The 26,068-nt window shown below is 51.2% G+C and overlaps 1 protein-coding gene across 3 annotated transcripts in view; it reads left to right on the forward strand.

Annotated features, from left to right (window-relative positions):
• The window catches only part of NUP98 (nucleoporin 98 and 96 precursor), a 133,522-nt gene that overhangs the window by 25,217 nt on the left and 82,237 nt on the right, over positions 1-26,068 (forward strand). For 2 of the 3 annotated variants that reach the window (XM_068266493.1, XM_068266491.1), the window contains 7 exons: positions 1,156-1,322; positions 1,401-1,544; positions 3,311-3,401; positions 10,466-10,558; positions 15,369-15,509; positions 15,600-15,733; positions 18,411-18,598. In XM_068266493.1, coding sequence (XP_068122594.1) covers positions 1,156-1,322; positions 1,401-1,544; positions 3,311-3,401; positions 10,466-10,558; positions 15,369-15,509; positions 15,600-15,733; positions 18,411-18,598 — 958 coding nt within the window. The remainder of the gene's footprint in view (positions 1-1,155; positions 1,323-1,400; positions 1,545-3,310; positions 3,402-10,465; positions 10,559-15,368; positions 15,510-15,599; positions 15,734-18,410; positions 18,599-26,068) is intronic. The other variant, XM_068266492.1, reaches the window with a different exon arrangement.

Raw genomic sequence — 26,068 nt, forward strand, 5'->3', positions numbered from 1 at the left:
CAGTAATTTGGGTGCCGCTGTAATGTGAACGGCGCTCAGTAATTTGGGTGCCGCTGTAATGTGAACGGCGCTCAGTAATTTGGGCGCTGCTGTACTGTGAACGGCGCTCAGTAATTTGGGCGCTGCTGTACTGTGAACGGCGCTCAGTAATTTGGGCGCTGCTGTACTGTGAACGGCGCTCAGTAATTTGGGCGCTGCTGTACTGTGAACGGCGCTCAGTAATTTGGGTGCCGCTGTACTGTGAACGGCGCTCAGTAATTTGGGTGCCGCTGTACTGTGAACGGCGCTCAGTAATTTGGGTGCCGCTGTAATGTGAACGGCGCGCAGTAATTTGCTTGCCGCTGTAATGTGAACGGCAATAGCGGCGCTCAGTAATTTGGGTGCAACTGTAATGTGAACGGCAATAGCGGTGCTCAGTAATTTGGGTGCCGCCGTAATGTGAACGGCAATAGCGGCGCTCAGTAATTTGGGTGCCGCTGTAATGTGAACGGCAATAGCGGCGCTCAGTAATTTGGGTGCCGCTGTAATGTGAACGGCTATAGCGGCGCTCAGTAATTTGGGCGCCGCTGTAATGTGAACGGCAATAGCGGCGCTCAGTAATTTGGGTGCCGTCAAAAGACTTAGCCCATTTTACTATAAAAACAGCGTTATTCAGCTGGCAGCCAAGTTAGGTCTTTCCCGAGTCCATGGCGGCCTGGCGGGGGAATAGTAATTACTGACGCCAGGACCTGTGTAAGAGCAGGGTGAGCTGTCTCTAAATACATACAGGGTGCATTTCTCTGTTTTCCTTCTGTTCAGGGCCACTTTAAAGGTCAACTGAAGTGAGAGGTATATGGAAGCTGCCATATTTATTTCATTTTAAACAATACCAGTTACCTGGCAGCCCTGCTGAACTATTTGGCTGCAGTAGTGGCTGCATTTGCCACATTGATTTAACCCCCTGATCTGCATGCTTGTTCAGTGTCTGTGGCTAATATTAGAGGATCAGGGGGACAGCCAGGCACTGACCTTGATGGTCAGATTTTGGGGAAGACTTCTCACAGGCATCCATTTTGGCTCAGGATGATAGATGGCTGTAGAGAGGGCTCAGATTGGCTGCTGGGAGGGATGCGGACAGTTCTGAGGTCAGAAGTGTAAAATGTTCTCTCTCTTCAGCCCCCGGCACTTTCGGAACCAATGCAGGGAATCTGTTTGGACAGCCAACCGCTCAGCCGGCCACCAGCCTGTTCAACAAGCCCTTCGGCACAGCCACTACCACACCCAACACGGCCTTCTCATTCGGGAACACCAACACCCTGGGGCAGCCGGCGACCAGCACCATGGTGAGTGTCAGCTCTTGGGCTCAGTGTATGCAGTCAGCTGGGTTAGGGTGATTATACTGAGGTTTCTGTTCTCCGCAGGGTCTGTTCGGAAGCACGCAGCCCACACAAGCCACGGGCCTCTTCGGCACAACCACCAACACTAACGCCGCCTCAGCCTTCGGGACCACCACCAGCCTGTTCGGACAGCCAAACGCCACTCCCTTTGGCGGCGTCGGAGGCTCGGTAAGTTTCCTGATTTGGGTGTGCGGGTGTTACCTGTTCTCTGCACCTCGGTATGTGAATAAGTGAACGCAATGAAAGAATTGTACCATGTATGCGCGCTATTAGGCTCGTCCAGCAGCTCTAAAGGTGCCCATACATTGTAAAATTGGTCTTGTGTTTTTTTTTTTCCCCGATTTAGATAATTTAGTTGATTTATTTGGTTAGATCGAATATAAAGATTCTTTTCAACATGTCTGCTTGGATTTGGATAGGGAAAAAAAGGGATAATCGTTCGCGATCGAAAAGATTCTTTTCAACTTTCATTTCATTCAATCGTTTTGGTCGAAAAAATGCGAAAAACAAGCATTTTTTATTGTACTGTGTATGGGCACCATAAGGCAAAGTTACGTTTATTCCAACACTTTTTTTTTTTTTTTTTTTTTTTCCCCCTCACATAAAACTCACTTTTTTTTTTTTTATGGAAACCTGCATGCTATAATTTGCACACGAGCACAAATCTGGGCTTGTGGAGTCTGTACAAAAATCATCCGACTCCTCAGTTTATGAAACCACTGATTCTATAGGTGCGTACACACGCACTACGTCCGCCAACGACTGGTCCGTCAGACCCTCCCGCTGGGCGGACTTTCAGGCCACAGTAGCACGTGTGTACGCGCTGTCGGCGGACTGATAAGGCTGTTTCTGAATGATCCGCTGAGCAGATCGTTCAGAGAAACAGCCTTATCAGTCCGCCGACAGCGCGTACACACGTGCTACTGTGGCCTGAAAGTCCGCCCAGCGGGAGGGTCTGACGGACCCATCGTTGGCGGACGTAGTGCGTGTGTACGCACCTTAACTCCAACTCCAGTTACCCAAAATGGCTCCGACACTCCAACTCCACAGCCCAAATTTTAATATGGAAAAAATGTTTTTACCAAAAAGCTGAAGAATGATGAAATTGTGGCCTGGCAGAAAGGGAAAATCCATTTTGTCATGATTTTGCGTTTGAAACTTTTATTATGCTGTGCTGGGAGCACAGGAAGGGTTAACCTCCTATGTTTTCATACAGTCAGGTCCATAGATCTTGGGGCATCTACACAATTCTAACAGTTTTGGCCCTATACACAACCGCAATGGATTTGAAATGAAACACACAACATGCTTTATCAGCAGACAGTCGGCTGTAATTTGAGGGTATTTACATCCAAATCAGGTGACCGGTGTAGGAATTACAGCAGTTTGCACATGTGCCTCCTACTTGCATTTTCCCTTCAGTTTTGTCTCCAGCAAGTGAAATGCATGCTCAGTCGGATTCAGGTCAGGTGATTGACTTGGCCATTGCATAACATTCCACTTCTTCCCCTTCAAAAACTCTTTGGTTGCTTTTGCAGTATGCTTTGGGTCATTGTCCATCTGCACTGTGAAGCGCCGTCCAATGAGTTCTGTAGCATTTGGCTGAATGTGAGCAGATAATATTGCCCTAAACTCTTCTGAATACATCCTGCTGCTTTTGTCAGCAGTCACATCATCAATACAAGAGAACCAGTTCTATTGGCAGCCACACACGCCCATGCCATGACACTTCCACCACCATGCTTCACTGATGAGGTGGTATGCTTAGGATCACAAGCAGTTCCTTTCCTTCTTCATACTCTTCCCATCACTCTGGTACACGTTGATCTTGGTCTTATCTGTTCTAACGAGATTTTGCTGGAATTATACACCTTCCTGTGTACAGTTCTGTCATCAGTGCTTCTCTCACCGGTCTCCAATCTTCTTTCTTCCAGACTCTGTTCAATAACACCAAGCCAGCAGCATTCGGGACGACCACCACCAGCGCCCCGGCGTTCGGCACTGCTACCGGAGGCCTGTTTGGAGGTAAGTGTCCCTAGAGAGGACCTGTCACTGCAGTCGCTTCTCCCGACAGGGGACCTGTCACTGCAGTCACTTCTCCGGAGAGGGGACCTGTCACTTCTCCCGATGGGGGACCTGTCACTGCAGTCACTTTTCCGAGAGAGTAACAGTCACTCAGGAGGACCTGTCACTTGTCAGTCAGCTCTCGCTTTCTGTGGGGCAGATGTGAAACCTGTAGTGAGAGCTGTATGAAGTCTGCCATCCCTCTAGTGGGATTTCCCCGGCTGGCCTTTTCACTTAGTAGTAATTTCCTGGAAGAGGCGTTATTATTATTTATGTAGCGCCAGCTTCTTAGTGTAGCGCTGCCTTTGCGCTCTGTTCTGCACTCTGATTTGTAGGCCGAGAAGCATCACAACACAAACAACCTCTTATTGAGATATTTGTTCAAGTCCTACTAAATTCCTAACTGAACAATTTCTCCTGTGTTTCCCTGAAAGTAGGACATCCCCTTAATGTAAGACCTATCATATATTTTGAGCATGCTCGAAATATAAGCCCTACCCCTAAAATAAGCCCTAGTGGCTGTGGTAGTCCCATCCCGTTCAGATCAGCGGTAAACTGCATTGAAGGCAGCTACTGTCTCTGAAGTTTACCGCTGATCTGCAGTTTGAATTATGCTGGTGGTCAATGGAGGACAGGGCCAGCAGGAAATAAATCAGCAGTTTACACCACTGATCTGCGGTTTGAATTAGCAGTATGTCGGCGGGCAATGGGGAACGAGGATGTGTCTTTCTGGAGGAGGGGTCATCAGGAGGTAAAGTGGGGGATCTTGCTACCCTAACAAAATATATAAGACCTCCCCGAAAATAAGACCTAGCACATCTTTTGAAGGAAAAAATATGAGTGTCTTATTTTCTGGGAAACACGGTAGCAGCCATCCAGATAAGTGATATGTGAACAGTGAGCGGAAGCCGAGGGGTGGACAGAATCTCTCATCCATGGGAGACATGACATGCGTTTCCCACCAATCTCTGCATCGCCATGGAAACGTCTCTCTGAGGAGACAGCTGACCGGAAGTGTGCGGTGAGTATCTCTGTAAGGGTGCCCTTACACCATGCAGTCCAATTTCACCAAACTGACTGAATTGGATATTTTAAAGTGAACCCGAGGTGAGAGTATATGGAGGCTGCCATACTACTTTCCTTTTAGGCAATACCAGTTGCCTGGCTGTCCTGCTGGTCTGCTGCCTCTAATACTTTTACCCATAGACCCTGAACAAGCATGCAGCAGATTAGGTGAGTCTGACATATTATTCTCAGGTCTGACAAGATTAGCTGCATGCTTGTTTCTGGTGTGATTGAGACACTACTGCAGCCAAATAGATCAGCAGGGCTGCCAGGCAACTGGTATTGTTGAAAAATAAATAAGCATGGCAGTTTCCATATCCCTCTCACTTCGGGTTCACTTTAAGCAGATGGGATGAAATTGGACATAATTGTACAATCGAGATGAGATTTGTATTGGTCTTCTTAATACCACAACTGTCTCACAGGAAACTGCTCAGCCAGGGTATAGTTGTGCTGTAAATAAGGCCGAAATGGCAGTCTCCATACTCGTGTCACTTGGTTTCCTCTGAAGCCTCACAAATAGCGATGGCCCAGCCTAGGAGAACTCGCGGTGAAGCATGTGACCAGTCTGGCCCTGCCTAGAAGAACTCGCGGAGGAGCATGTGATCAGATTTGTAAGGTGGTCATCACAGCAAATAAGGGCTTTACAAATCAGCTGATCACATGCTTCTCTGTGAGCTCTCCTAGGCGGGGCCAAACTGATCACATGCTTCTCCGGGAGCTCTAGGCGGGGCCAAACTGATCACATGATTCTCCGGGAGCGCTCCTAGGCGGGGCCAGACTGATCACATTCTTCTCCGGGAGCTCTCCTAGGTGGGGCCAGACTGATCCCATGCTTCTCCGGGAGTTAGGCGAGGCCAAACTGATCACATGCTTCTCCGTGAGCTCTCCTAGGCAGGGCCAAACTGATCCTATGCTTCTCCGTGAGCTCTCCTAGGTGGGCCCAAACGGATCACCTGCTTCTCCGGGAGCTCTCCTAAGCGGAGCCAGACTGATCCCATGATTCTCCGGGAGCTCTCCTAAGCGGGGCCAGACTGATCACATGCTTCTCCGGGAGCTATCCTAAGCGGGGCCAGACTGATCACATGCTTCTTCGGGAGCTCTCCTAAGCGGGGCCAGACTGATCACATGCTTCTCCGGGAGCTCTAGGCGGGGCCAAACTGATCACATGCTTCTCCGTGAGCTCTCCTAGGCGGGGCCAAACTGATCCCATGCTTCTCCGGGAGCTCTCCTAAGCGGGGCCAGACTGATCCCATGCTTCTCCGGGAGCTCTCCTAGGCGGGGCCAGACTGATCACATGCTTCTCCGGGAGCTCTCCTAGGCGGGACCAGACTGATCCCATGCTTCTCCGGGAGCTCTCCTAAGCGGGGCCAGACTGATCCCATGCTTCTCCGGGAGCTCTCCTAGGCGGGGCCAGACTGATCCCATGCTTCTCCGGGAGCTCTCCTAGGCGGGGCCAGACTGATCCCATGCTTCTCCGGGAGCTCTCCTAGGTGGGGCCAGATTGATCCCATGCTTCTCCGGGAGCTCTCCTAGGCGGGGCCAGACTGATCCCATGCTTCTCCGGGAGCTCTCCTAGGTGGGGCCAGATTGATCCCATGCTTCTCCGGGAGCTCTCCTAGGCGGGGCCAGACTGATCCCATGCTTCTCCGGGAGCTCTCCTAGGCGGGGCCAGACTGATCCCATGCTTCTCCGGGAGCTCTCCTAGGCGGGGCCAGACTGATCACATGCTTCTCCGGGAGCTCTCCTAAGCGGGGCCAGACTGATCACATGCTTCTCCGGGAGCTCTCCTAGGCGGGGCCAGACTGATCACATGCTTCTCCGGGAGCTCTCCTAGGCGGGGCCAGACTGATCCCATGCTTCTCCGGGAGCTCTAGGCGGGGCCAAACTGATCACATGATTCTCCGGGAGCGCTCCTAGGCGGGGCCAGACTGATCACATTCTTCTCCGGGAGCTCTCCTAGGTGGGGCCAGACTGATCCCATGCTTCTCCGGGAGTTAGGCGAGGCCAAACTGATCACATGCTTCTCCGTGAGCTCTCCTAGGCAGGGCCAAACTGATCCTATGCTTCTCCGTGAGCTCTCCTAGGTGGGCCCAAACGGATCACCTGCTTCTCCGGGAGCTCTCCTAAGCGGAGCCAGACTGATCCCATGATTCTCCGGGAGCTCTCCTAAGCGGGGCCAGACTGATCACATGCTTCTCCGGGAGCTATCCTAAGCGGGGCCAGACTGATCACATGCTTCTTCGGGAGCTCTCCTAAGCGGGGCCAGACTGATCACATGCTTCTCCGGGAGCTCTAGGCGGGGCCAAACTGATCACATGCTTCTCCGTGAGCTCTCCTAGGCGGGGCCAAACTGATCCCATGCTTCTCCGGGAGCTCTCCTAAGCGGGGCCAGACTGATCCCATGCTTCTCCGGGAGCTCTCCTAGGCGGGGCCAGACTGATCACATGCTTCTCCGGGAGCTCTCCTAGGCGGGGCCAGACTGATCCCATGCTTCTCCGGGAGCTCTCCTAAGCGGGGCCAGACTGATCCCATGCTTCTCCGGGAGCTCTCCTAGGCGGGGCCAGACTGATCCCATGCTTCTCCGGGAGCTCTCCTAGGCGGGGCCAGACTGATCCCATGCTTCTCCGGGAGCTCTCCTAGGTGGGGCCAGATTGATCCCATGCTTCTCCGGGAGCTCTCCTAGGCGGGGCCAGACTGATCCCATGCTTCTCCGGGAGCTCTCCTAGGTGGGGCCAGATTGATCCCATGCTTCTCCGGGAGCTCTCCTAGGCGGGGCCAGACTGATCCCATGCTTCTCCGGGAGCTCTCCTAGGCGGGGCCAGACTGATCCCATGCTTCTCCGGGAGCTCTCCTAGGCGGGGCCAGACTGATCACATGCTTCTCCGGGAGCTCTCCTAAGCGGGGCCAGACTGATCACATGCTTCTCCGGGAGCTCTCCTAGGCGGGGCCAGACTGATCACATGCTTCTCCGGGAGCTCTCCTAGGCGGGGCCAGACTGATCCCATGCTTCTCCGGGAGCTCTCCTAGGTGGGGCCAGATTGATCCCATGCTTCTCCGGGAGCTCTCCTAGGCGGGGCCAGACTGATCCCATGCTTCTCCGGGAGCTCTCCTAGGTGGGGCCAGACTGATCCCATGCTTCTCCGGGAGCTCTCCTAGGCGGGGCCAGACTGATCACATGATTCTCAGGGAGTTAGGCGAGGCCAAACTGATCCCATGCTTCTCCGTGAGCTCTCCTAGGCGGGGCCAAACTGATCCCATGCTTCTCCGTGAGCTCTCCTAGGCGGGGCCAGACTGATCACATGCTTCTCCGGGAGCTCTCCTAGGCGGGGCCAGACTGATCACATGCTTCTCCGGGAGCTCTCCTAAGCGGGGCCAGACTGATCACATGCTTCTCCGGGAGCTCTCCTAAGCGGGGCCAGACTGATCCCATGCTTCTCCGGGAGCTCTCCTAAGCGGGGCCAGACTGATCCCATGCTTCTCCGGGAGCTCTCCTAGGCGGGGCCAGACTGATCCCATGCTTCTCCGGGAGCTCTCCTAGGCGGGGCCAGACTGATCCCATGCTTCTCCGGGAGCTCTCCTAGGTGGGGCCAGACTGATCCCATGCTTCTCCGGGAGCTCTCCTAGGCGGGGCCAGACTGATCACATGCTTCTCCGGGAGCTCTCCTAAGCGGGGCCAAACTGATCTCATGCTTCTCTGGGAGCTCTCCTAGGTGGGGCCAGACTAATCCCATGCTTCTCCGGGAGCTCTCCTAGGTGGGGCCAGACTGATCCCATGCTTCTCCGGGAGCTCTCCTAGGCGGGGCCAGACTGATCACATGCTTCTCCGGGAGCTCTCCTAAGCGGGGCCAGACTGATCCCATGCTTCTCCGGGAGCTCTCCTAGGCGGGGCCAGACTGATCACATGCTTCTCCGGGAGCTCTCCTAGGCGGGGCCAGACTGATCCCATGCTTCTCCGGGAGCTCTCCTAGGCGGGGCCAGACTGATCCCATGCTTCTCCGGGAGCTCTCCTAGGTGGGGCCAAACGGATCACATGCTTCTCCGGGAGCTCTCCTAGGCGGGATCAGACTGATCACATGCTTCTCTGGGAGCTCTCCTAGGTGGGGCCAGACTGATCCCATGCTTCTCCGTGAGCATTACTGCGCAGGTGCTTTCACAGCAGCCACACATCCTTGATTGCATGCCTGCAGCCAGGAGCACTCTGCGCATGACGTCTCGCACAGCACTCCCGGCTGCAGGCGTGTGATCAAGGACGCGCAACCACCAGGAAAGCATCTGCGCAGTAATGTGTAATATGACGAATGCGGAAATGACCCCACTGTCCCCATGGCCTGTTTGCTGCGAACAGTTGGGGCATCTCTATTCACAAATGGCTGGTCAGGTGCTGGAGGGAGACTGATGGTTTTGTGTTTAGGTGGCGTCTCTGGCTAAAAGATACCAAGAGTTCCGAGGAAGAGGAGGTGTTAGTTTTTGTAGGTCAGTGTTTCCAAGTTGGTGCAAATTTTCTGTTAATAGTATGCAAATATATGCATTTTGCAAACTAGCATTACATTTGCATCAATCATAGGAATTGTTCAGGTGCCCCACTCTGTGATTGGCTTTCTTTTGCTTTGGATAAGTGTTGTGCTGCACTTCCTGTGTGTCAGACCTGCGTGGAGCTTCCTGTCATTAATATGAACATGGTTGGTCCAGCAGATGAGGGATGACAATACAAGCTTGTTAGTCAGAAGTCTCTCCATCCTTACAAAACCTGTTTATTTGGTGCGTTTTGTGTCACTCTTGGAAAGATTTCTCCATTTCCTGTCTGGGCAGGAAGCATGGTTAATTCTCATATATCAGAACGTAGGATGGCGATAAAACCCCAAAAAGCAGTTCCAATCCTTACAATGCTAACTGAAACTAAAATAATAATAATTTCTGGAGTTGGATATGGCAACTTTCATATTCGAGAACCTGAACTGAAAATAAAAAGTCAAAATAACCATACACAGGTCATACTTACCTCCCGTGTTGTCTACTCCATTCCTCAATCTTTCTCTCCAGTTGCTGTCAGTTATATATCAGCAGCTGTCAGTTACAACTGAATGTGCAAGTTAATGTCCATGTTTCCCTATGGCTCAAGTGGGTGATATTAAAGTTTAATGGTGTGCTGACCAGGAAACTGTTATGGGGTAATGGCCATTTTCAAAATGGAGGACGGAGAATTCCATTGATCACAGTGGACAAACAGGACGCAGGAGAGGAGAAAGAGATTGATGAGTAGACTACACAGGATGTAAGTATGTGTGTGTTTATTTTGACTTTTAATTTTCAGTTCAGGTTCTCGTTAAGAAGTATAAGAGGTAAAAGGCTGCATTCCCGCGGCAAAACAAGGGGCTTAGACCCCCCAAATCCCCGAGGGGGAAATCTGGGCAGCGCTTCCTGAAAGAGGCAGAGCTTAGCGCTGCAGCTCTGCCTCTAATGAAGGCATTCGCCGCCTCGCCCCTCTCAATCTTCCTTTACATAGAGGGGGCGGGGAGAGGCGGAGATCCGTGCGCAGATTGACTTCAGTGAGGCAGAGCTACAGCGCTAAGCTCTGGCTCCCCGGGCAGCAAAATCCACGACTTTGTGCCTGTTTACCCCGGGATTTGGGGATCTAAACCCCTTGTTTTGCTGCGGGAATGTGGCGTTTCACCTCTTCTTATACTTCTTAAGCAAACTAGCAGGAAAAAATAACTATTCTCGCTTCATTCTCTTTTTAACGTATACGTGTCTGGTTCTGGGAAGCACTATCACGGTGTGAGGATGTCTCTGGCAGGCATATTTTGGTGGCTGTTAGGCAGTGAGACGCGCCTTGTCTGTCCATAGTGGCAGGAGAGGATATGAGGGCAGGGATCATACCCTATGCTGCCAGTATGGGGCGCTGCGCCCTCTCTGTATTGTGGACATGTGTAGAGCCACTCTCCGGGTTTGTTTTGTAGGATTTGGAACCAGTACGACAGGCACCAGCCTCTTTGGCAACAAGAACGCTCCAGGAACTCTGGGGACGGGATTGGGCACAGCGTTTGGCACCGGTGAGTTGCTGTAGGCTATATTTCCAGTATGCTGGGGTGGGGCAATATGTAAATACAATCTCGTAAGGGGTGGGGCTTTCCTCCCCATCTGACCACAGCAGCAATATGGAGTCTGTGAAATTGGGCTCATCGCTATTTCCACAGCAAGAAGCTGACTGCTGAGGTGTTGCAGACTATGGCCTCAATTCACTAAGATCATGCTGGAGAGAATAAGGCAAGAGAAAACGTACCTCCACACAGTGAGAGAGTTATCTTATCTCTTCATTCCTTAAGTTACCTCCTCTGTACAGGGTGGGCCATTTATATGGATTAAAGGGAAGGTTCAGGGAGAGGGGTAAAAAAATAAAAATGAATATCCACTTACCTGGGGCTTCCTCCAGCCCGTGGCAGGCAGGAGGTGCCCTCGCCGCCGTTCCGCAGGCTCCCGGTGGTCTCCCCGACCTGGCCAGGCCGGCTGTCAGGTCGGGCTCCTCTGCGCTCCAAGGACGGGCTCTTCTGCGTCCCACGCGGGCGCGCTGACGTCATCGGACGTCCGCCGGGCTGTACTGCGCAGGCGCAGAACTACTGCGCCTGCGCAGTACAGCCCGGTGGACGTCCGGTGACGTCATCGCGCCCACGTGGGACGCAGAAGTGCCGGGCCTTGGAGCGCAGAAGAGCCCGACCTGGCAGCCGGCCTGGCCAGGTCGGGGAGACCACCGGGAGCCTGCGGAGCGGGGGCGAGGGCACCTCCTGCCTGCCACGGGCTGGAGGAAGCCCCAGGTAAGTGGATATTCATTTTTATTTTTTTACCCCCCTCCCTGAACCTTCCCTTTAATAAAATGGGAATGGTTGGTGATATTAACTTCCTGTTTGTGGCACATTAGTATATGTGAGGGGGGAAACTTTTCAAGATGGGTGGGGACCATGGCGGCCATTTTGAAGTCGGACATTTTGAATCCAACTTTTGTTTTTTCAATAGGAAGAGGGTCATGTGACGCATCAAACTTATTGGAAATTTCACTAGAAAAACAATGGTGTGCTTGTTTTTAACGTAATTTTATCTTCATGAGTTAATTAAAAGTTTCTGACCCCTTATAAAATGTGTTCAATGTGCTGCCCATTGTGTTGGATTGTCAATGCAACCCTCTTCTCCCACTCTTCACACACTGATAGCAACACCGCAGGAGAAATGCCAGCACAGGCTTCCAGTATCCGTACCCTCTTCTCCCACTCCTCACACATTGATAGCAACACCGCAGGAGAAATGCCAGCACAGGCTTCCAGTATCCGTACCCTCTTCTCCCACTCCTCACACACTGATAGCAACACCACAGGAGAAATGCCAGCACAGGCTTCCAGTATCCGTACCCTCTTCTCCCACTCATCACACACTGATAGCAACTCCGCAGGAGAAATGCCAGCACAGGCTTCCAGTATCCGTACCCTCTTCTCCCACTCCTCACACACTGATAGCAACACCGCAGGAGAAATGCCAGCACGGGCTTCCAGTATCCGTACCCTCTTCTCCCACTCTTCACACACTGATAGCAACACCGCAGGAGAAATGCTAGCACAGGCTTCCAGTATCCGTAGTTTCAGGTGCTGCACATCTCATATCTTCACAGCATAGACAATTGCCTTCAGATGACCCCTTAAAGAGAACCTGTACTGAGTAAAAATATTTAAAATAAACACATGAGGTAACTTCAAATGAACATTACATAGTTACCTTGCCATCAGTTCCTCTCAGAAGCTCACCATTTTCTTCTGACAATAATCCCTTCCAGTTCTGACAATATATTGTCAGATCTGAAATATATCAGTTGCTGTCAGTTATAGCTGAGAGGAAAACCGATGTACCAGGTAATGTTCATGTTTCCCTATAGCTCAAGTGAGCGATGTTACAGTTTAACTGTGTGCTGACCAGGAAGCTTTTACGGGGTAATGGCCAGTTTCAAAATGGAGGACGGAAAATTCCATTGAACACAGAGACAAACAGGACGTGAGAGAGGAGAAAGACACTGAGGAGTAGACTACATGGAAGGTAAGTATGACTTGTGTATACTTATTTTGACTTTTAATGTTCAGTTCAGGTTTTCTTTAAGATAAGTCAAAAGGGGTCAGATTTGGAGATCGGAAATTGCTTGTGTTTCCCTCTTTATGCACTGAAGCTGGCACATTCCCTGAGTTTTTCCAGCAAGATGGTGCACCACCACATTATGGGTGTCAGGTCCGAGCATTCCTAGATGAACAGTTTCCTGGAAAGTGGATTGGTCATCGTGGGCCAGTTGAATGGCCCCCAAGGTCTCCCGATCTGACCCCCTTACACTTTTATCTTAAGGAGTCATCTGAAGGCAATTGTCTATGCTGTGAAGATACGAGATGTGCAGCACCTGAAACTACGGATACTAGAAGCCTGTGCTAGCATTTCTCCTGCAGTGCTGCTATCAGTGGGTGAAGAGTGGGAGAAGAGGGTTGCATTGACATTCCAACACAATGGGCAGCACATTGAACACATTTTATAAGGGGTCAGAAACTTGTAAATAACTCATGAAAGAATAAAGTTACGGTAAAACCAATTGTTTTTCTTGTGAAATTCCCAATAAGTTTGATGTCATATGACCCTCTTCCTATTGAAGAAACTAAAGTTGAATTCAAAATGGCCGCCATGGTCACCACCCATCTTGAAAAGTTTCTCCCCTCACATCTACTTATGTGCCACAAACAGGAAGTTAATATCACCAATTATTCCCATTTTATTAAGGTGCATCCATATAAATGGCCCACCCTGTAGTTATTTTCACACGCAGTTAATTAACAGCCTGTCTTTAACTTTAGAATTCTGGAGTTATTTTAAGTATTTAAAAGTTAACTTAGACAGAAAAGTTAGCTTTAGGTTTGCCTGAGGTAAAATGTTTCCTGAATACGACATGCCTCATCACCATGGTGATAACTCTAGAAACGTTATTAAAGACAGAGGATAAGTTTAGTGAATTGAGGCTAATGTATGAGTAAATTGTCATTCTAGAGAAATCTGTAGGAGGAGGAGGAGTATGGACACTGCCATCTTCTTTTCATGCCAGTTCCTGGACATCATGCTTATCCTTTGGTCATGTCTGGTCCTTGTGTCTGGAACAAGCATGCAGCCAGTACAGTGATCCCTGACTTCTTATCTGCTTGCTTGTTCAGAAAGTGTCAGGAGTCTGATAGAGGAGTAACTTTTCTTTTGTTACAAACCTGAAGAAAAGGGGAGGTTCCAGATCTTCCCTGTTCTGCCTGTCACCCCTTGTTCCATTGCTGCCCCCAGTTCTCCTGGGCAAGCTGTGGAAGTGCTAGCGACCGTGACTGCCTCTGAAGACTGGCATCTCCGTACTGCACATACGCCAGCCCAGACCAGTGGGTACTCAGTACGGATCCGCTTGCCTTCAGGACTCCTGGGCAAGCTGTGGAAGTGCTAGTGCCCATGACTGCCTCTGAAGACTGGCATCGCCGTACTGCGCATACGCCAACCCAGACTCGTGGGTATACAGTACGGATCCGCTCGTCTTCAGGAGTACTCTGACACTAGTACTTCTGAGGCTTGGGTGGGAGTCCCGAAGGCATGACCTTTGAATGGGGGGGTGTCTGTCTGTCTTTTAGGTCTCTTCAGGTTTCGTTTAAATAAGGATGGCAGCCTCCATACACCTCTCACTACAGGTTTTCTTTGTGCCCTTTGTAGTCTAATAGACCTCCTCAGCCAGTTCACTTGGTGCTTCCTCGAGCCCCATGGGGGAGAGGAGCAGCCCACCGAGTATATGGGGCTGGAGGAAGCCCCAGGTAAGTATAAATTCTTCTGTTTAACTCATCTCAAGTTTCCTTTAACCACACAGTGATCAGACAGCTCCATGGCGGGGCTTTTTACAATTACAAAATGTTTGATTTTGCTTAAATTAGATGGCATTTTAGAGCCAAGCAGTGTTTGCTGTAATGTGTGAGGTTAGCATGGGAGAGCCAGTGAGTGTTTTGTGGATGAGTTAGTGGGCTAGTCAGATCAAGGTCACATACTCACCTTCAACTCCTGTCATCTGGCCTGGATCGGGGCTCCGCCTCCTCAGGCAACTGTTCATGGCAGAGTCCTATCATATCATATTGCAAACTCTGTGCTAGCCGCGGTGGGTGCTTGACAGTAGGTGGGTCCTGGGGAGGAGCACATTTTTTGGGGGGTGGGGGGGTGTTAGAGGACCGTGAGGCTAACGGTTATCGGGTGAGTTTAGTGGGGCCCCAGAGGGAGTTTGGAGGAGGTTCAGTGGGCCCCAGAGGGAGTTTGGAGGAGGTTCAGTGGGGCCCAGAGGGAGGTTGGAGGAGGTTCAGTGGGGCCCCAGAGGGAGTTTGGAGGAGGTTCAGTGGGGCCCCAGAGGGAGTTTGGAGGAGGTTCAGTGGGGCCCAGAGGGAGTTTGGAGGAGGTTCAGTGGGCCCCAGAGGGAGTTTGGAGGAGGTTCAGTGGGCCCCAGAGGGAGTTTGGAAGAGGTTCAGTGGGGCCCAGAGGGAGGTTGGAGGAGGTTCAGTGGGGCCCAGAGCTAGGTTGGAGGAGGTTCAGTGGGGCCCCAGAGGGAGTTTGGAGGAGGTTCAGTGGGGCCCCAGAGGGAGTTTGGAGGAGGTTCAGTGGGGCCCCAGAGGGAGTTTGGAGGAGGTTTGGTGGGCATGGTGGAAATGTAGAGATTGGGTCTTGATGGGCCAGAAGGAATTGGGGAGTATTGGGCTGGGCGGTCTGGTGCTGTGATATTCTGGCACATAGTGGTCACATTGATGTCCTGGTGACATTTGTACATCCTCTGTCTTCCTGCTATTCCAGGACTGAACACTGGGCAGCCCTCACTGTTTGGAAACACTCAGCCAAAGTTAGGCGGCACCCTTGGCACAGGAACATTCGGCACAGCTGGGTTTAACACCGCTGCCTCCGGCCTGGGATTCGGTGGCGTGCAGGCACCTGTCGGTAAGTGTGTCTGACTGGGAGGGGTCTGCCACAAGGGGGAGCTGCTTCTGTCTTTTGCCAGCTGCTGATTGGCCCGATTCTCTCTTCCAGCTCTGAGCGATCCGAATGCAGCCGCCGCCCAGCAGATGTTCCTGCAGCAGCAGCTCAACGCTTTGGCCTACTCCCCGTACGGGGACTCCCCCCTCTTCAGGAACCCCATGTCTGACCCCAAGAAGAAAGAGGAGGTGAGTGACAACTCTGATCATGTTACTGTTGCTAGGAGACCATACAGAAATTCACACCTCGTCTCGGGAGTAATTGGTGTGGTGGGCAATTATATTCATATTCTGATTTTATGTGAAGTTTATACAAATGTATGCATCTTGATAACAGGCCAGTTAAATACAGTGGCCTCTGCAAGTCTTTCAGTCCCAAGCTGCAGAACATTTTCGTAGACAAGCTATTTGTAGCATTGCATTGGCTTTCCCTACCCTCCTCTCCGAGGTGCTACGTGTGGGAAGTATTTGTACTTGTTGCCCCAGTGTAGGCAAAGACTCTCAGGTGGCCACTACCACAGTAAGCACAGAGAGGGCGATAAACCAGAGCGATAAACCAGAGGACGGGAAATTCATCCAAATAGTATCTACCCCCGACGATGCCGGAAGGGCGAAACCGGTTGGGCATTATCAATTACACTATCTACTCAGTGTGCAATGTAAGTGATATTATACCAGTTTTAGCATTATTTTGGAAGTATTTACCATGCATTTCATGGTTTATCGCCCTCTCTATCCTTATTGTGGTGGTGACCACCTGTACCTACACTGGCCGACTGCAGATACTGAGTAAAGCTGCCCATTAACGACACAATCCCATGGACGAACAGTCGTTTCCAATCATCGTCATGATAGATCAAAAGTGATAACTGATGAAAATTTGCTAATTAATCCGAACCAACTGAGATTAATTCAAACACACCTATTTCATTAATGATCCAGTCTGTTTGTACGTTTTTGTCCATTAGTGGGCATGGAAACGATCGCTTGGTCCATGGGATTGTATGGCTAATGTACACCTTTTAGGCTCACAGTACTGAATGGCTTGTTTTCCTGTCCTGATTGGAAGACAGAGGATTATTTGGCTTATATGGGAACTTGGATGCAAGGAGTCTTTTTTGGGGTACAGATTGCGCCCTGGCCAGGATTCATTTCTCTTACCTCGCAGCTCTGCGACCCGGGGTTCAGTGCCCACAGAGGGACCCTATCTGCATGGAGTGTGCTTGTATGAGGCGCCTCCCACATCCTAGAAACACCTTTGCAGGCAACTTTTCCATAGACTAGAATAGATGGCAGTTTGTGGTCCCTGCTGAGGTCCAGACTAACTTGTTTGGGGGAGGGAGAGACTAGCTTGTCTGGGGGAGGGAGAGACTAGCTTGTCTGGGGGAGGGAGGGACTAGCTTGTCTGGGGGAGGGAGGGACTAGCTTGTCTGGGGGAGGGAGGGACTAGCTTGTCTGGGGGAGGGAGGGACTAGCTTGTCTGGGGGAGGGAGGGACTAGCTTGTCTGGGGGAGGGAGGGACTAGCTTGTCTGGGGGAGGGAGGGACTAGCTTGTCTGGGGGAGGGAGGGACTAGCTTGTCTGGGGGAGGGAGGGACTAGCTTGTCTGGGGGAGGGAGGGACTAGCTTGTCTGGGGGAGGGAGGGACTAGCTTGTCTGGGGGAGGGAGGGACTAGCTTGTCTGGGGGAGGGAGGGACTAGCTTGTCTGGGGGAGGGTGGGACTCGCTTGTCTGGGGGAGGGAGGGACTAGCTTGTCTGGGGGAGGGAGGGACTAGCTTGTTGCCTGGGGGAGGGAGGGACTAGCTTGTTGCCTGGGGGAGGGAGGGACTAGCTTGTTGCCTGGGGGAGGGAGGGACTAGCTTGTTGCCTGGGGGAGGGAGGGACTAGCTTGTTGCCTGGGGGAGGGAGGGACTAGCTTGTTGCCTGGGGGAGGGAGGGACTAGCTTGTTGCCTGGGGGAGGGAGGGACTAGCTTGTTGCCTGGGGGAGGGAGGGACTAGCTTGTTGCCTGGGGGAGGGAGGGACTAGCTTGTTGCCTGGGGGAGGGAGGGACTAGCTTGTTGCCTGGGGGAGGGAGGGACTAGCTTGTTGCCTGGGGGAGGGAGGGACTAGCTTGTTGCCTGGGGGAGGGAGGGACTAGCTTGTTGCCTGGGGGAGGGAGGGACTAGCTTGTTGCCTGGGGGAGGGAGGGACTAGCTTGTTGCCTGGGGGAGGGAGGGACTAGCTTGTTGCCTGGGGGAGGGAGGGACTAGCTTGTTGCCTGGGGGAGGGAGGGACTAGCTTGTTGCCTGGGGGAGGGAGGGACTAGCTTGTTGCCTGGGGGAGGGAGGGACTAGCTTGTTGCCTGGGGGAGGGAGGGACTAGCTTGTTGCCTGGGGGAGGGAGGGACTAGCTTGTTGCCTGGGGGAGGGAGGGACTAGCTTGTTGCCTGGGGGAGGGAGGGACTAGCTTGTTGCCTGGGGGAGGGAGGGACTAGCTAGTTGCCTGGGGGAGGGAGGGACTAGCTAGTTGCCTGGGGGAGGGAGGGACTAGCTAGTTGCCTGGGGGAGGGAGGGACTAGCTAGTTGCCTGGGGGAGGGAGGGACTAGCTAGTTGCCTGGGGGAGGGAGGGACTAGCTAGTTGCCTGGGGGAGGGAGGGACTAGCTAGTTGCCTGGGGGAGGGAGGGACTAGCTTGTTGCCTGGGGGAGGGAGGGACTAGCTTGTTGCCTGGGGGAGCAATGCAGGAAATATTTTGAATAAAGTTGTGTAGAGTAACATTTCATGCTTTTCGCATATATCTGATTAGGCTGAGGGAGAGTGTACTGTTGGGATATCCGTGTCACACTTCAATTCCAGCATCTTTCATATTTCTCTCCATATTTTTAGCGTCTGAAGCCCACCAACCCGGCAGCTCAGAAAGCCCTCACCACCCCCACCCATTACAAACTAACGCCTCGTCCCGCCACCAAGGTGCGGCCTAAAGCGCTGCAGACCGCCGGAACCGGGAAATCGCAGCTCTTCGATGGACTGGATGACGACGACCCGCTAATGACCGGCGGATCCTTCATGCCGAAGTAAGTGATTTTTCAACCTGTCGCTGGTCTGCTGACAGGAGAGGAGTGGGGAGCCTCCTGCATGGAAAGCTGACAGGGAGGAGGAGCCATTATTAGCACAGATTAAAGGGAAAGTGAAAACAAATCTATGCAACAATGATTATTATTATTTAGTATTTATGCGCCAACATCTTCAACAGCGATGTACAGAGTATATTGTCTTGTCACTTAACTGTCCCCCAGAGGGACTCCAAATCTAATCCCTAGCAGTCATATGTCCATGTATCGTGTATGTATTGTAGTCTAGGGTCACTTTAGGGAGAAACCAATTAACTTAGAGATTCTGTATGCTTTTGGGATGTGGGAGGAAACCAGAGTGCCCAGGGGAAACCCACATGGACACAAACTCCACACAGATAGTGCCCTGGCTGGGATTTGAACTGGGGACCCAATGCTGCAAGGCAATAATTTATATTCATAGTTCTATCTTGAAGTTCTATACAAAGAATATACAAAAATGATACAGAACAAGGTTATAAGAAATATTCAAATAACATAATAAATACCTAAAAGCTTTGATCATCTGAAGTACGTAAAATGAAAATGATACTTAACCAAACTCTCATTTCTGAGGGGTGATCCCATAATCCTGAGATCTAGAGTCTCATTCTCTAAGGCATAGACAATAGGATGCCTCTATGTATGTGTGTCTTTACTGAGCTTTTGTGATTCATGTAAATCTCTCACTTTCCCGTGTGAAATATTTATTTCTTGGTGGCCTTTTGCCTTGTCAGTTTTGAGTACACGAGTTAGAACATTTTAGTCTAGACCACAAGACAGGCAAAAACTGCGCAGGAAATTTGGGCGCACCAGGCGCTGCCATAGGCCGGACTGTAAATTACGGCTATAGATGGCGGCACAAAGTCGGCACTTAGATCGCCATCAAAAGACGGACACCCACATTACTATAAAGACGACGTAAATCACCCACCGGCAATAGTTGGCAGCCAAATTACGTCTTACCCCAGGGTTGCCTGGAGGGGGAATGGTAATTTACGCCGCCAGGACCTCAGCGGGAACAGGATGAGACTTTTTTGGCTTTACTCTGCGCCCAAATCTCCCATTGCCTTAACCCTCCTGGCGGTTTGCTAAAAAATCGCCAGGGGGCAGCAAATCTTTTTTTTTTTTTTTTTTTCATGTAGCGAGACAGTCTCGCTACATGATAGCCGCTGCTCAGCGGCATCCCCCCAGCCCCTCCGATCGGCGATCAGGAGATCCCGTTCAAAGAACGGGATCTCCTGGAGGGCTTCCCCCGTCGCCATGGCGACGGGCCGGGATGACGTCATCGACGTCGTGACGTCAAAGGGGATTCCGATCCACCCCATAGAGCTGCCTGGCACTGATTGGCCAGGCAGCGCACGGGGTGTTGGGGGCGGGGGCGGCTGCGGCGTGACGGATAGCGGCGGATCGGCGGGTAGCGGCGGCGATCGGGCACTGCACGCAGCTAGCAAGTGCTAGCTGCGTGCAGCAAAAAAAAATTATGGAAATCGGCCCAGCGGGGCCTGAGCAGTGCCTTCCGGCGGCATGGCCCGAGCTCAGCTCGGGCTTACTGCCAGGAAGGTTAAAGGGAAGGTCCAGGGAATTTAAAAATAAAACAATCTACTTACCTTGGGCTTCCTCCAGCCCTGGCAGCCATCCTGTGCCCTCGCCGCAGCTCTGATGGCTCCCAGTGCGGTTTTTTTTTTTTTTTTTCCTTGAATGTGTCCTAGAGACCCCGAGATGGGTTTGTAAAATCCTATTAGGATACAGCTTTTATAAGGGGGGACAGCAGAACGCAGGGGCGGGCTGGAGGCACTATTAAAGGACAGAGGCTGGTCACTGTACACTCAATATGCCCCTGTGTCCTAATAGGATTTCACAAACCCACCTCGGGTTCTCTTTAATTACATGTACACCTAGACCATATATACTGTCAGCCCATATATGGCTTTTAGGTCATCAGAAAATGTATTAGTCTAGCCAAAATATGTAGACAGCCCATATATGACGCCTGAGTACCCTACAACCTAGGTTCTCAACATGTGGTACGCGTACCCCAGGGGGTACTTCTGATGGTTCCAGGGGGAACTCGGGCTTGACATACTTAACCAAGAACAACAAATTTAGAGTTTTAGAAAATTATAAATCTCATATAAACACCAAATGAGTATTTTAGCTAATTAAAAGCAGTGGTAAATGATTGGAAATTGTTTAGAACCAAGTATCATGTAATACGATTAAATATATAGGGGTACTTGTGGTAATGTTTACTATGCTAGGGGGCAATTGGTGAGTACAGGGTTTTAAAAGGGGTGCATGCCAATAAAATGTTGAGAAACACTGCCCTACAAGATTTACTGTCCAGATCATATATGCAGAAATTCCTTTCTTGACACTTCGTTCACCTAGGAAAGTGATGGCTAACCTTGGCACTCCTGCTGTGACAAAACTACAAATCCCATCATGCCTTTGCCTCCCCTAGCTATGCTTAGACCTGCCAGAGTATTGCAATGCCTCATGAGACTTGTAGTTCCACCACAGCTGGAGTGCCAAGGTTAGCCATCACTGCTCTAGGAGATCTATGACTAGACCAGTGATCTGCAAACTGTGCTCTCCAGCCGTTAAGGATCTACAAGTCCCACAAAGCATTTGCCTTTATAAATCATGACTGTGGCTGTCAGACTCCTGCAATGCATTGTGGGACTTCCATAAGAGCTGGAGAGCCAAGGTTGCCTTTCACTGGACTAGACAAGCCTGTCTATGACCTCCAAAAAATTTAGTTTGGAAAGGGTTACCACCAGGGCTGTTAAGTCGGAGTCTGTTGTTTCATAAACTGAGGATTCGGAGTTTAAAGGGGTTCTGTGGGGGAACCTAAGGATAAAAACCGCCACTTACCTGGGGCTTCTATCTGCCCCATGTAGCAGTAATGTCCCACGCCGTCCTGCTCCAATCTGCCGGTCCCGGTCTAGAGCGTCATGCCGTTCAACTGCGGCTGCGCGGCCGCAGCCTGCTCGCTCCCGCCCACGTCATCGGAAGCTTACTGCGCAGGCACAGTACAAGAAAACTTTCAGAGGACGCGAATAGCAGCACGCATTATTCGCAATGCCAGACGAATAATGCCCAGCGGCGGGCCACAGCGGATCGGAGGAGGAGGGCGTGGGACATTACTGCTACATGGGGCAGATAGAAGCCCCAGGTAAGTGGCGGTTTTATTCTCTTAACACTCAAGCCCTTGCTGTCCCCGCTTCTTGCCAGATTATCGCTGGTGGCACAGTTGTGGATGTATACACCGCTTAATTCTAATTAATTCATTGTTTATGCATATGAGGTGAAATATTCTGTCATAATTTGCAATGTGCAAAGATCTGTTCCTGGCACATTCGCTTGGTATCATGCAGGAGGCTTGATTTGCAGTGCTGGCTTTCTGTGTGAATGTCCCATACTGCTTGGGTGGACTTAACAGCGATCTGTGAGCTGTCCAATCTCCTCCCCTTTTGCATCATCACCTATAGGAGGCAGCAGAGGGAGGTCTTGCTGGCCACACCCACAGGAGACAGCAGAGGGAGGTCTTACTGACCACACCCGCAGGTGGCAGCAGAGGGAGGTCTTGCTGACCACACCCGCAGGTGGCAGCAGAGGGAGGTCTTGCTGACCACACCCGCAGGTGGCAGCAGAGGGAGGTCTTGCTGACCACACCCGCAGGTGGCAGCAGAGGGAGGTCTTGCTGACCACACCCGCAGGTGGCAGCAGAGGGAGGTCTTGCTGACCACACCCGCAGGTGGCAGCAGAGGGAGGTCTTGCTGACCACACCCGCAGGTGGCAGCAGAGGGAGGTCTTGCTGACCACACCCGCAGGTGGCAGCAGAGGGAGGTCTTGCTGACCACACCCGCAGGTGGCAGCAGAGGGAGGCCTTGCTGACCACACCCACAGGGGCTGTGGAACGGTGATAGTTTTGTACTCTGGCCGCTCTGCTTTGTGCATTTCTCTGGAACAGCTGAATTAAAGAGACTCTGAAGCGAGAATAAATCTCGCTTCAGAGCTCATAGTTAGCAGGGCATGTGTGCCCCTGCTAAACCGCCGCTATCCCGCGGCTAAACGGGGGTCCCTTCACCCCCAAACCCACCCCTGCAAACCTTGGTCGTAGAGTTGGTCGTAAATCTTCTCTTCCTGGAGGCAGGGCTAACGGCTGCAGCCCGGCCTCCAGTCGCGTCTGTCAGCGGCGCATCGCCGCCTCTCCCCCGCCCCTCTCAGTGAAGGAAGACTGAGGGGGGCGGAGGAGAGGCGGAGATACGCGCTGAAAGACGCGCGTGGGGCAGGGCTGCAGCGGTTAGCCCTGCCCCAATGCGGAAGCGCTCCCCCCGCTGTACGGAGGGGATTCGGGGGGGTCAGGGACCCCTGTTAAGCCGCGGGATAGCGGCGGTTTAGCAGGGGCACGCATGCCCATGCTATCTATGAGGTCTGAAGCGAGATTTATTCTCGCTTCAGACTCTCTTTAAGGCCTGGTGCACACCAGAGGAGTTTTTCTGAGCGTTTTGAGTTATTAAACATCAGTGTTCTCCCCAGAAATTTTTTCCAGCCGGGTGGCATGAAAAAGTAGCCGGGTGGGGTGCAACAGGGGAATTCAGGGCTGGTGCAACTCTGCTTACCGCACAGGATGAGGAGAAACGATGACACCCGGTGCTTACCAAAATTGGCTGGCTGAAGCACTCCTCTAAAAGAGCCTGATGATAACACTGAATATTGGTGTTCTAGATGCATTTCATACTAGGGGTGATTATTGCGTTTAATATGTCGGTTAATTCACGTATCCTACAACTGTGTTTGTTGCCTTTCATAAAGGAGGGGGGGGGGTGATTTTTGCTTTTCATATGGATGTTGTTATTTGCTGCTGGGGTCGAGGGGTATTGCAGATAGTGTACAGGGTCAGTCAGTATCATACTAAATTATCTGCAATACTGCTGGACCCCAGCAGCAAATAACATCCATATGAAATAACATGCATGTGAACTCGGCAAGAATTACTCCCCACCCACACACTACCCTTTCAAGCCACCTGCACACACTTTCAACACCGGATGTGTTCCACATTTACTTTTTTTTTCATCAGTGGGCAACTTTTAACAGACTTTTCCCAATTACCAGAGCCAGATTTGTACTTTTTACTGCTCTAAGCCAACTTTTTACAATTGTAAATCAAGTAAGGTATATGAGCACTTCTGACACAGACAGCATTCAGCACCATCCTCCATCTCCAGCAAGTCAGCTTATCTAAATTGCAGCTGACTGCAGTCATTGTTTGTTTGTTTGTTTTCCCATGTCCCCTATAGCTTGAAAGCTCTGCAGACTAAAATATATCAGATAAAAAGTGCTCCTGCTCATTAGTGGACACACAGATCTCATACCAGTGGAAGGATGATCAGAGTTCCTGTGCAGTTCTCCCAGCATCAGAGCAGCCAGCTTGTGTTGAAGAGAAGCTGGAGAGGGGGGGCGGGGCAGCAGAGCTCAATGCCGTGCACTGCCTGATGTTATCTGTGCTTTGAGTCGGCCTCGGAGCTGTGTGGATTCGGAAGGGATGGGACTGGCTGCTGACATTCATGCAGCCAGCCCAGGACAGAGGGAACACATTGGTTTCGCTGGGTGTGAGAGACAATCTGCCTGCAGCTTCAGGCTGTCTCCACACAGAGCCTCTCCCACACAGGACAGCAGTAGTCTGCCTGCACTACGCTATTATACTAGATGTGTATCGGACAGCCGCCTCCACTAGCTGAGCTGCCTGCACATGTGAATGCATTGCAGACACAGGCAGCCAGCAAAGTGGGGCGGACTAGCAGAGTAGAAACACAGCACTAGGGAGAAGCTGAGGCTGACACTCCACGAGGGACTAGGAACTCGGCTCACTCCCGCAGTATGCAGAGCATGGTCCCGCCCCTTACAACCCGCCCAGCCAATCACAGGAGGTTACACAGGCAGAGAAGCCTCCTGCACTGTGTAACAGCGGCTTTCGCTATTGTCTGAGACGGCCACTGATGGAACGCAGTGAAGCGCTCATTGCTGCAGTTTTACAGCACCATTTTTTTTTCTAGCATGTGAGGCAGGAGAGCAGGTGGGCGGGAATTCAAAACAGCCGGGCGGCCCGCCCACTTAATTAGCCCTGGGGAGAACACTGAACATGCTGCTAATGTTATCCTATGTGTCTGTGCACACTGGAGCAATGAGGTTTTGTAAAAAAAAAAAAAACCCATAGCATTACATTGGGAAGAGCTTTTAGAGGTTTTAAAAGCTCTTCCCAATGTAATGCTATGGTGTTTTTTACAAAACCTCATTGCTCCAGTGTGCACAGACACATAGGATAACATTAGCAGCAGGTTTCAAACGCTCAGAAAAACTCCTCTGGTGTGCACCAGGTCTAAATGAGGATTGTGTAATAAGATCATCCCCCTATTTGCCATCATCCGCATGGGGTTCATACAATCTTGCTATAACAGAAGGAAAATAAAGTGCGGCACTCCTATTCATATGTCCAGTGAAAGGGAAAAAAAAACAAGCAAAATCACTCTCACCGTTACCAGGTCGGTCCTTGTTGCTATCCACTTGTAAGATGTGTGCTCCGCTGTATGGATAGGGATAGGAAATCAAATCATGGTAATGGAGAAGAGAAAAAGCGTGCACCTTCCATCTTGAAATATTCGTATCTTTTATTGCAGTAGTGAAGATAACATCATTGGACTCTATGTGGTAGTCAAAAAAATACTTAACATACCATTATGTAGAACGGTGGAGGTAGAGGAGGTGGGTGGCGGGTGCGGATGGCGGAGAGCGACGGCCGTTTCGTGTCTCAGGGACACTTGGTCACGCTGCGTTCCACCTGGATATGGAGGAGCGACTGATTCCGGATTATGACGGAGACAAGCACCGCCTCTTCCGGAACAGCCGCTCCCTCCGTGATTGGAGCAGCGGTGATGGCCAAGTCGGGCACGTCAGGCGTCATGCATCTATTGGGTACGTCCATACGGACGTCCGCATTGGGAACTTCATTACCCATAAGTCCAAGGCAGAGCGTATACCTTAAAGGTCTGCCATACATACTATATTAGTAACAAAATCCCAAAAAATGGGTAAGGACTGGACACTGGAGACGTTTGTCATCCGATAGTCCTGGGTAAAGTAGTTTCAATTATATAGTGCAAAAAGGCGGGTTATATTTACAAAACCCACCAATCACGCCTGTGCTGTCAGATCTGGCCAGCCTCGCATGATAAAACTGTGTCATTATATTTTAAAGTGACAGTGACTCGTTATAGTGAACCAAACAATTAAAAACAAATTGGACACTCAGCAGCTGTTAATGGGCATGTAGATGATATCAAAAATTAAAAAAGAAGAAGGGGGAGGATTTCTTCCATTACATTACAATTAGGGGATAAAAGACGAGGGAGATCTGATGGATGCATA

Source organism: Hyperolius riggenbachi, chromosome 2 (genome assembly GCF_040937935.1).
Source record: "Hyperolius riggenbachi isolate aHypRig1 chromosome 2, aHypRig1.pri, whole genome shotgun sequence".
Taxonomy (NCBI): domain Eukaryota; kingdom Metazoa; phylum Chordata; class Amphibia; order Anura; family Hyperoliidae; genus Hyperolius; species Hyperolius riggenbachi.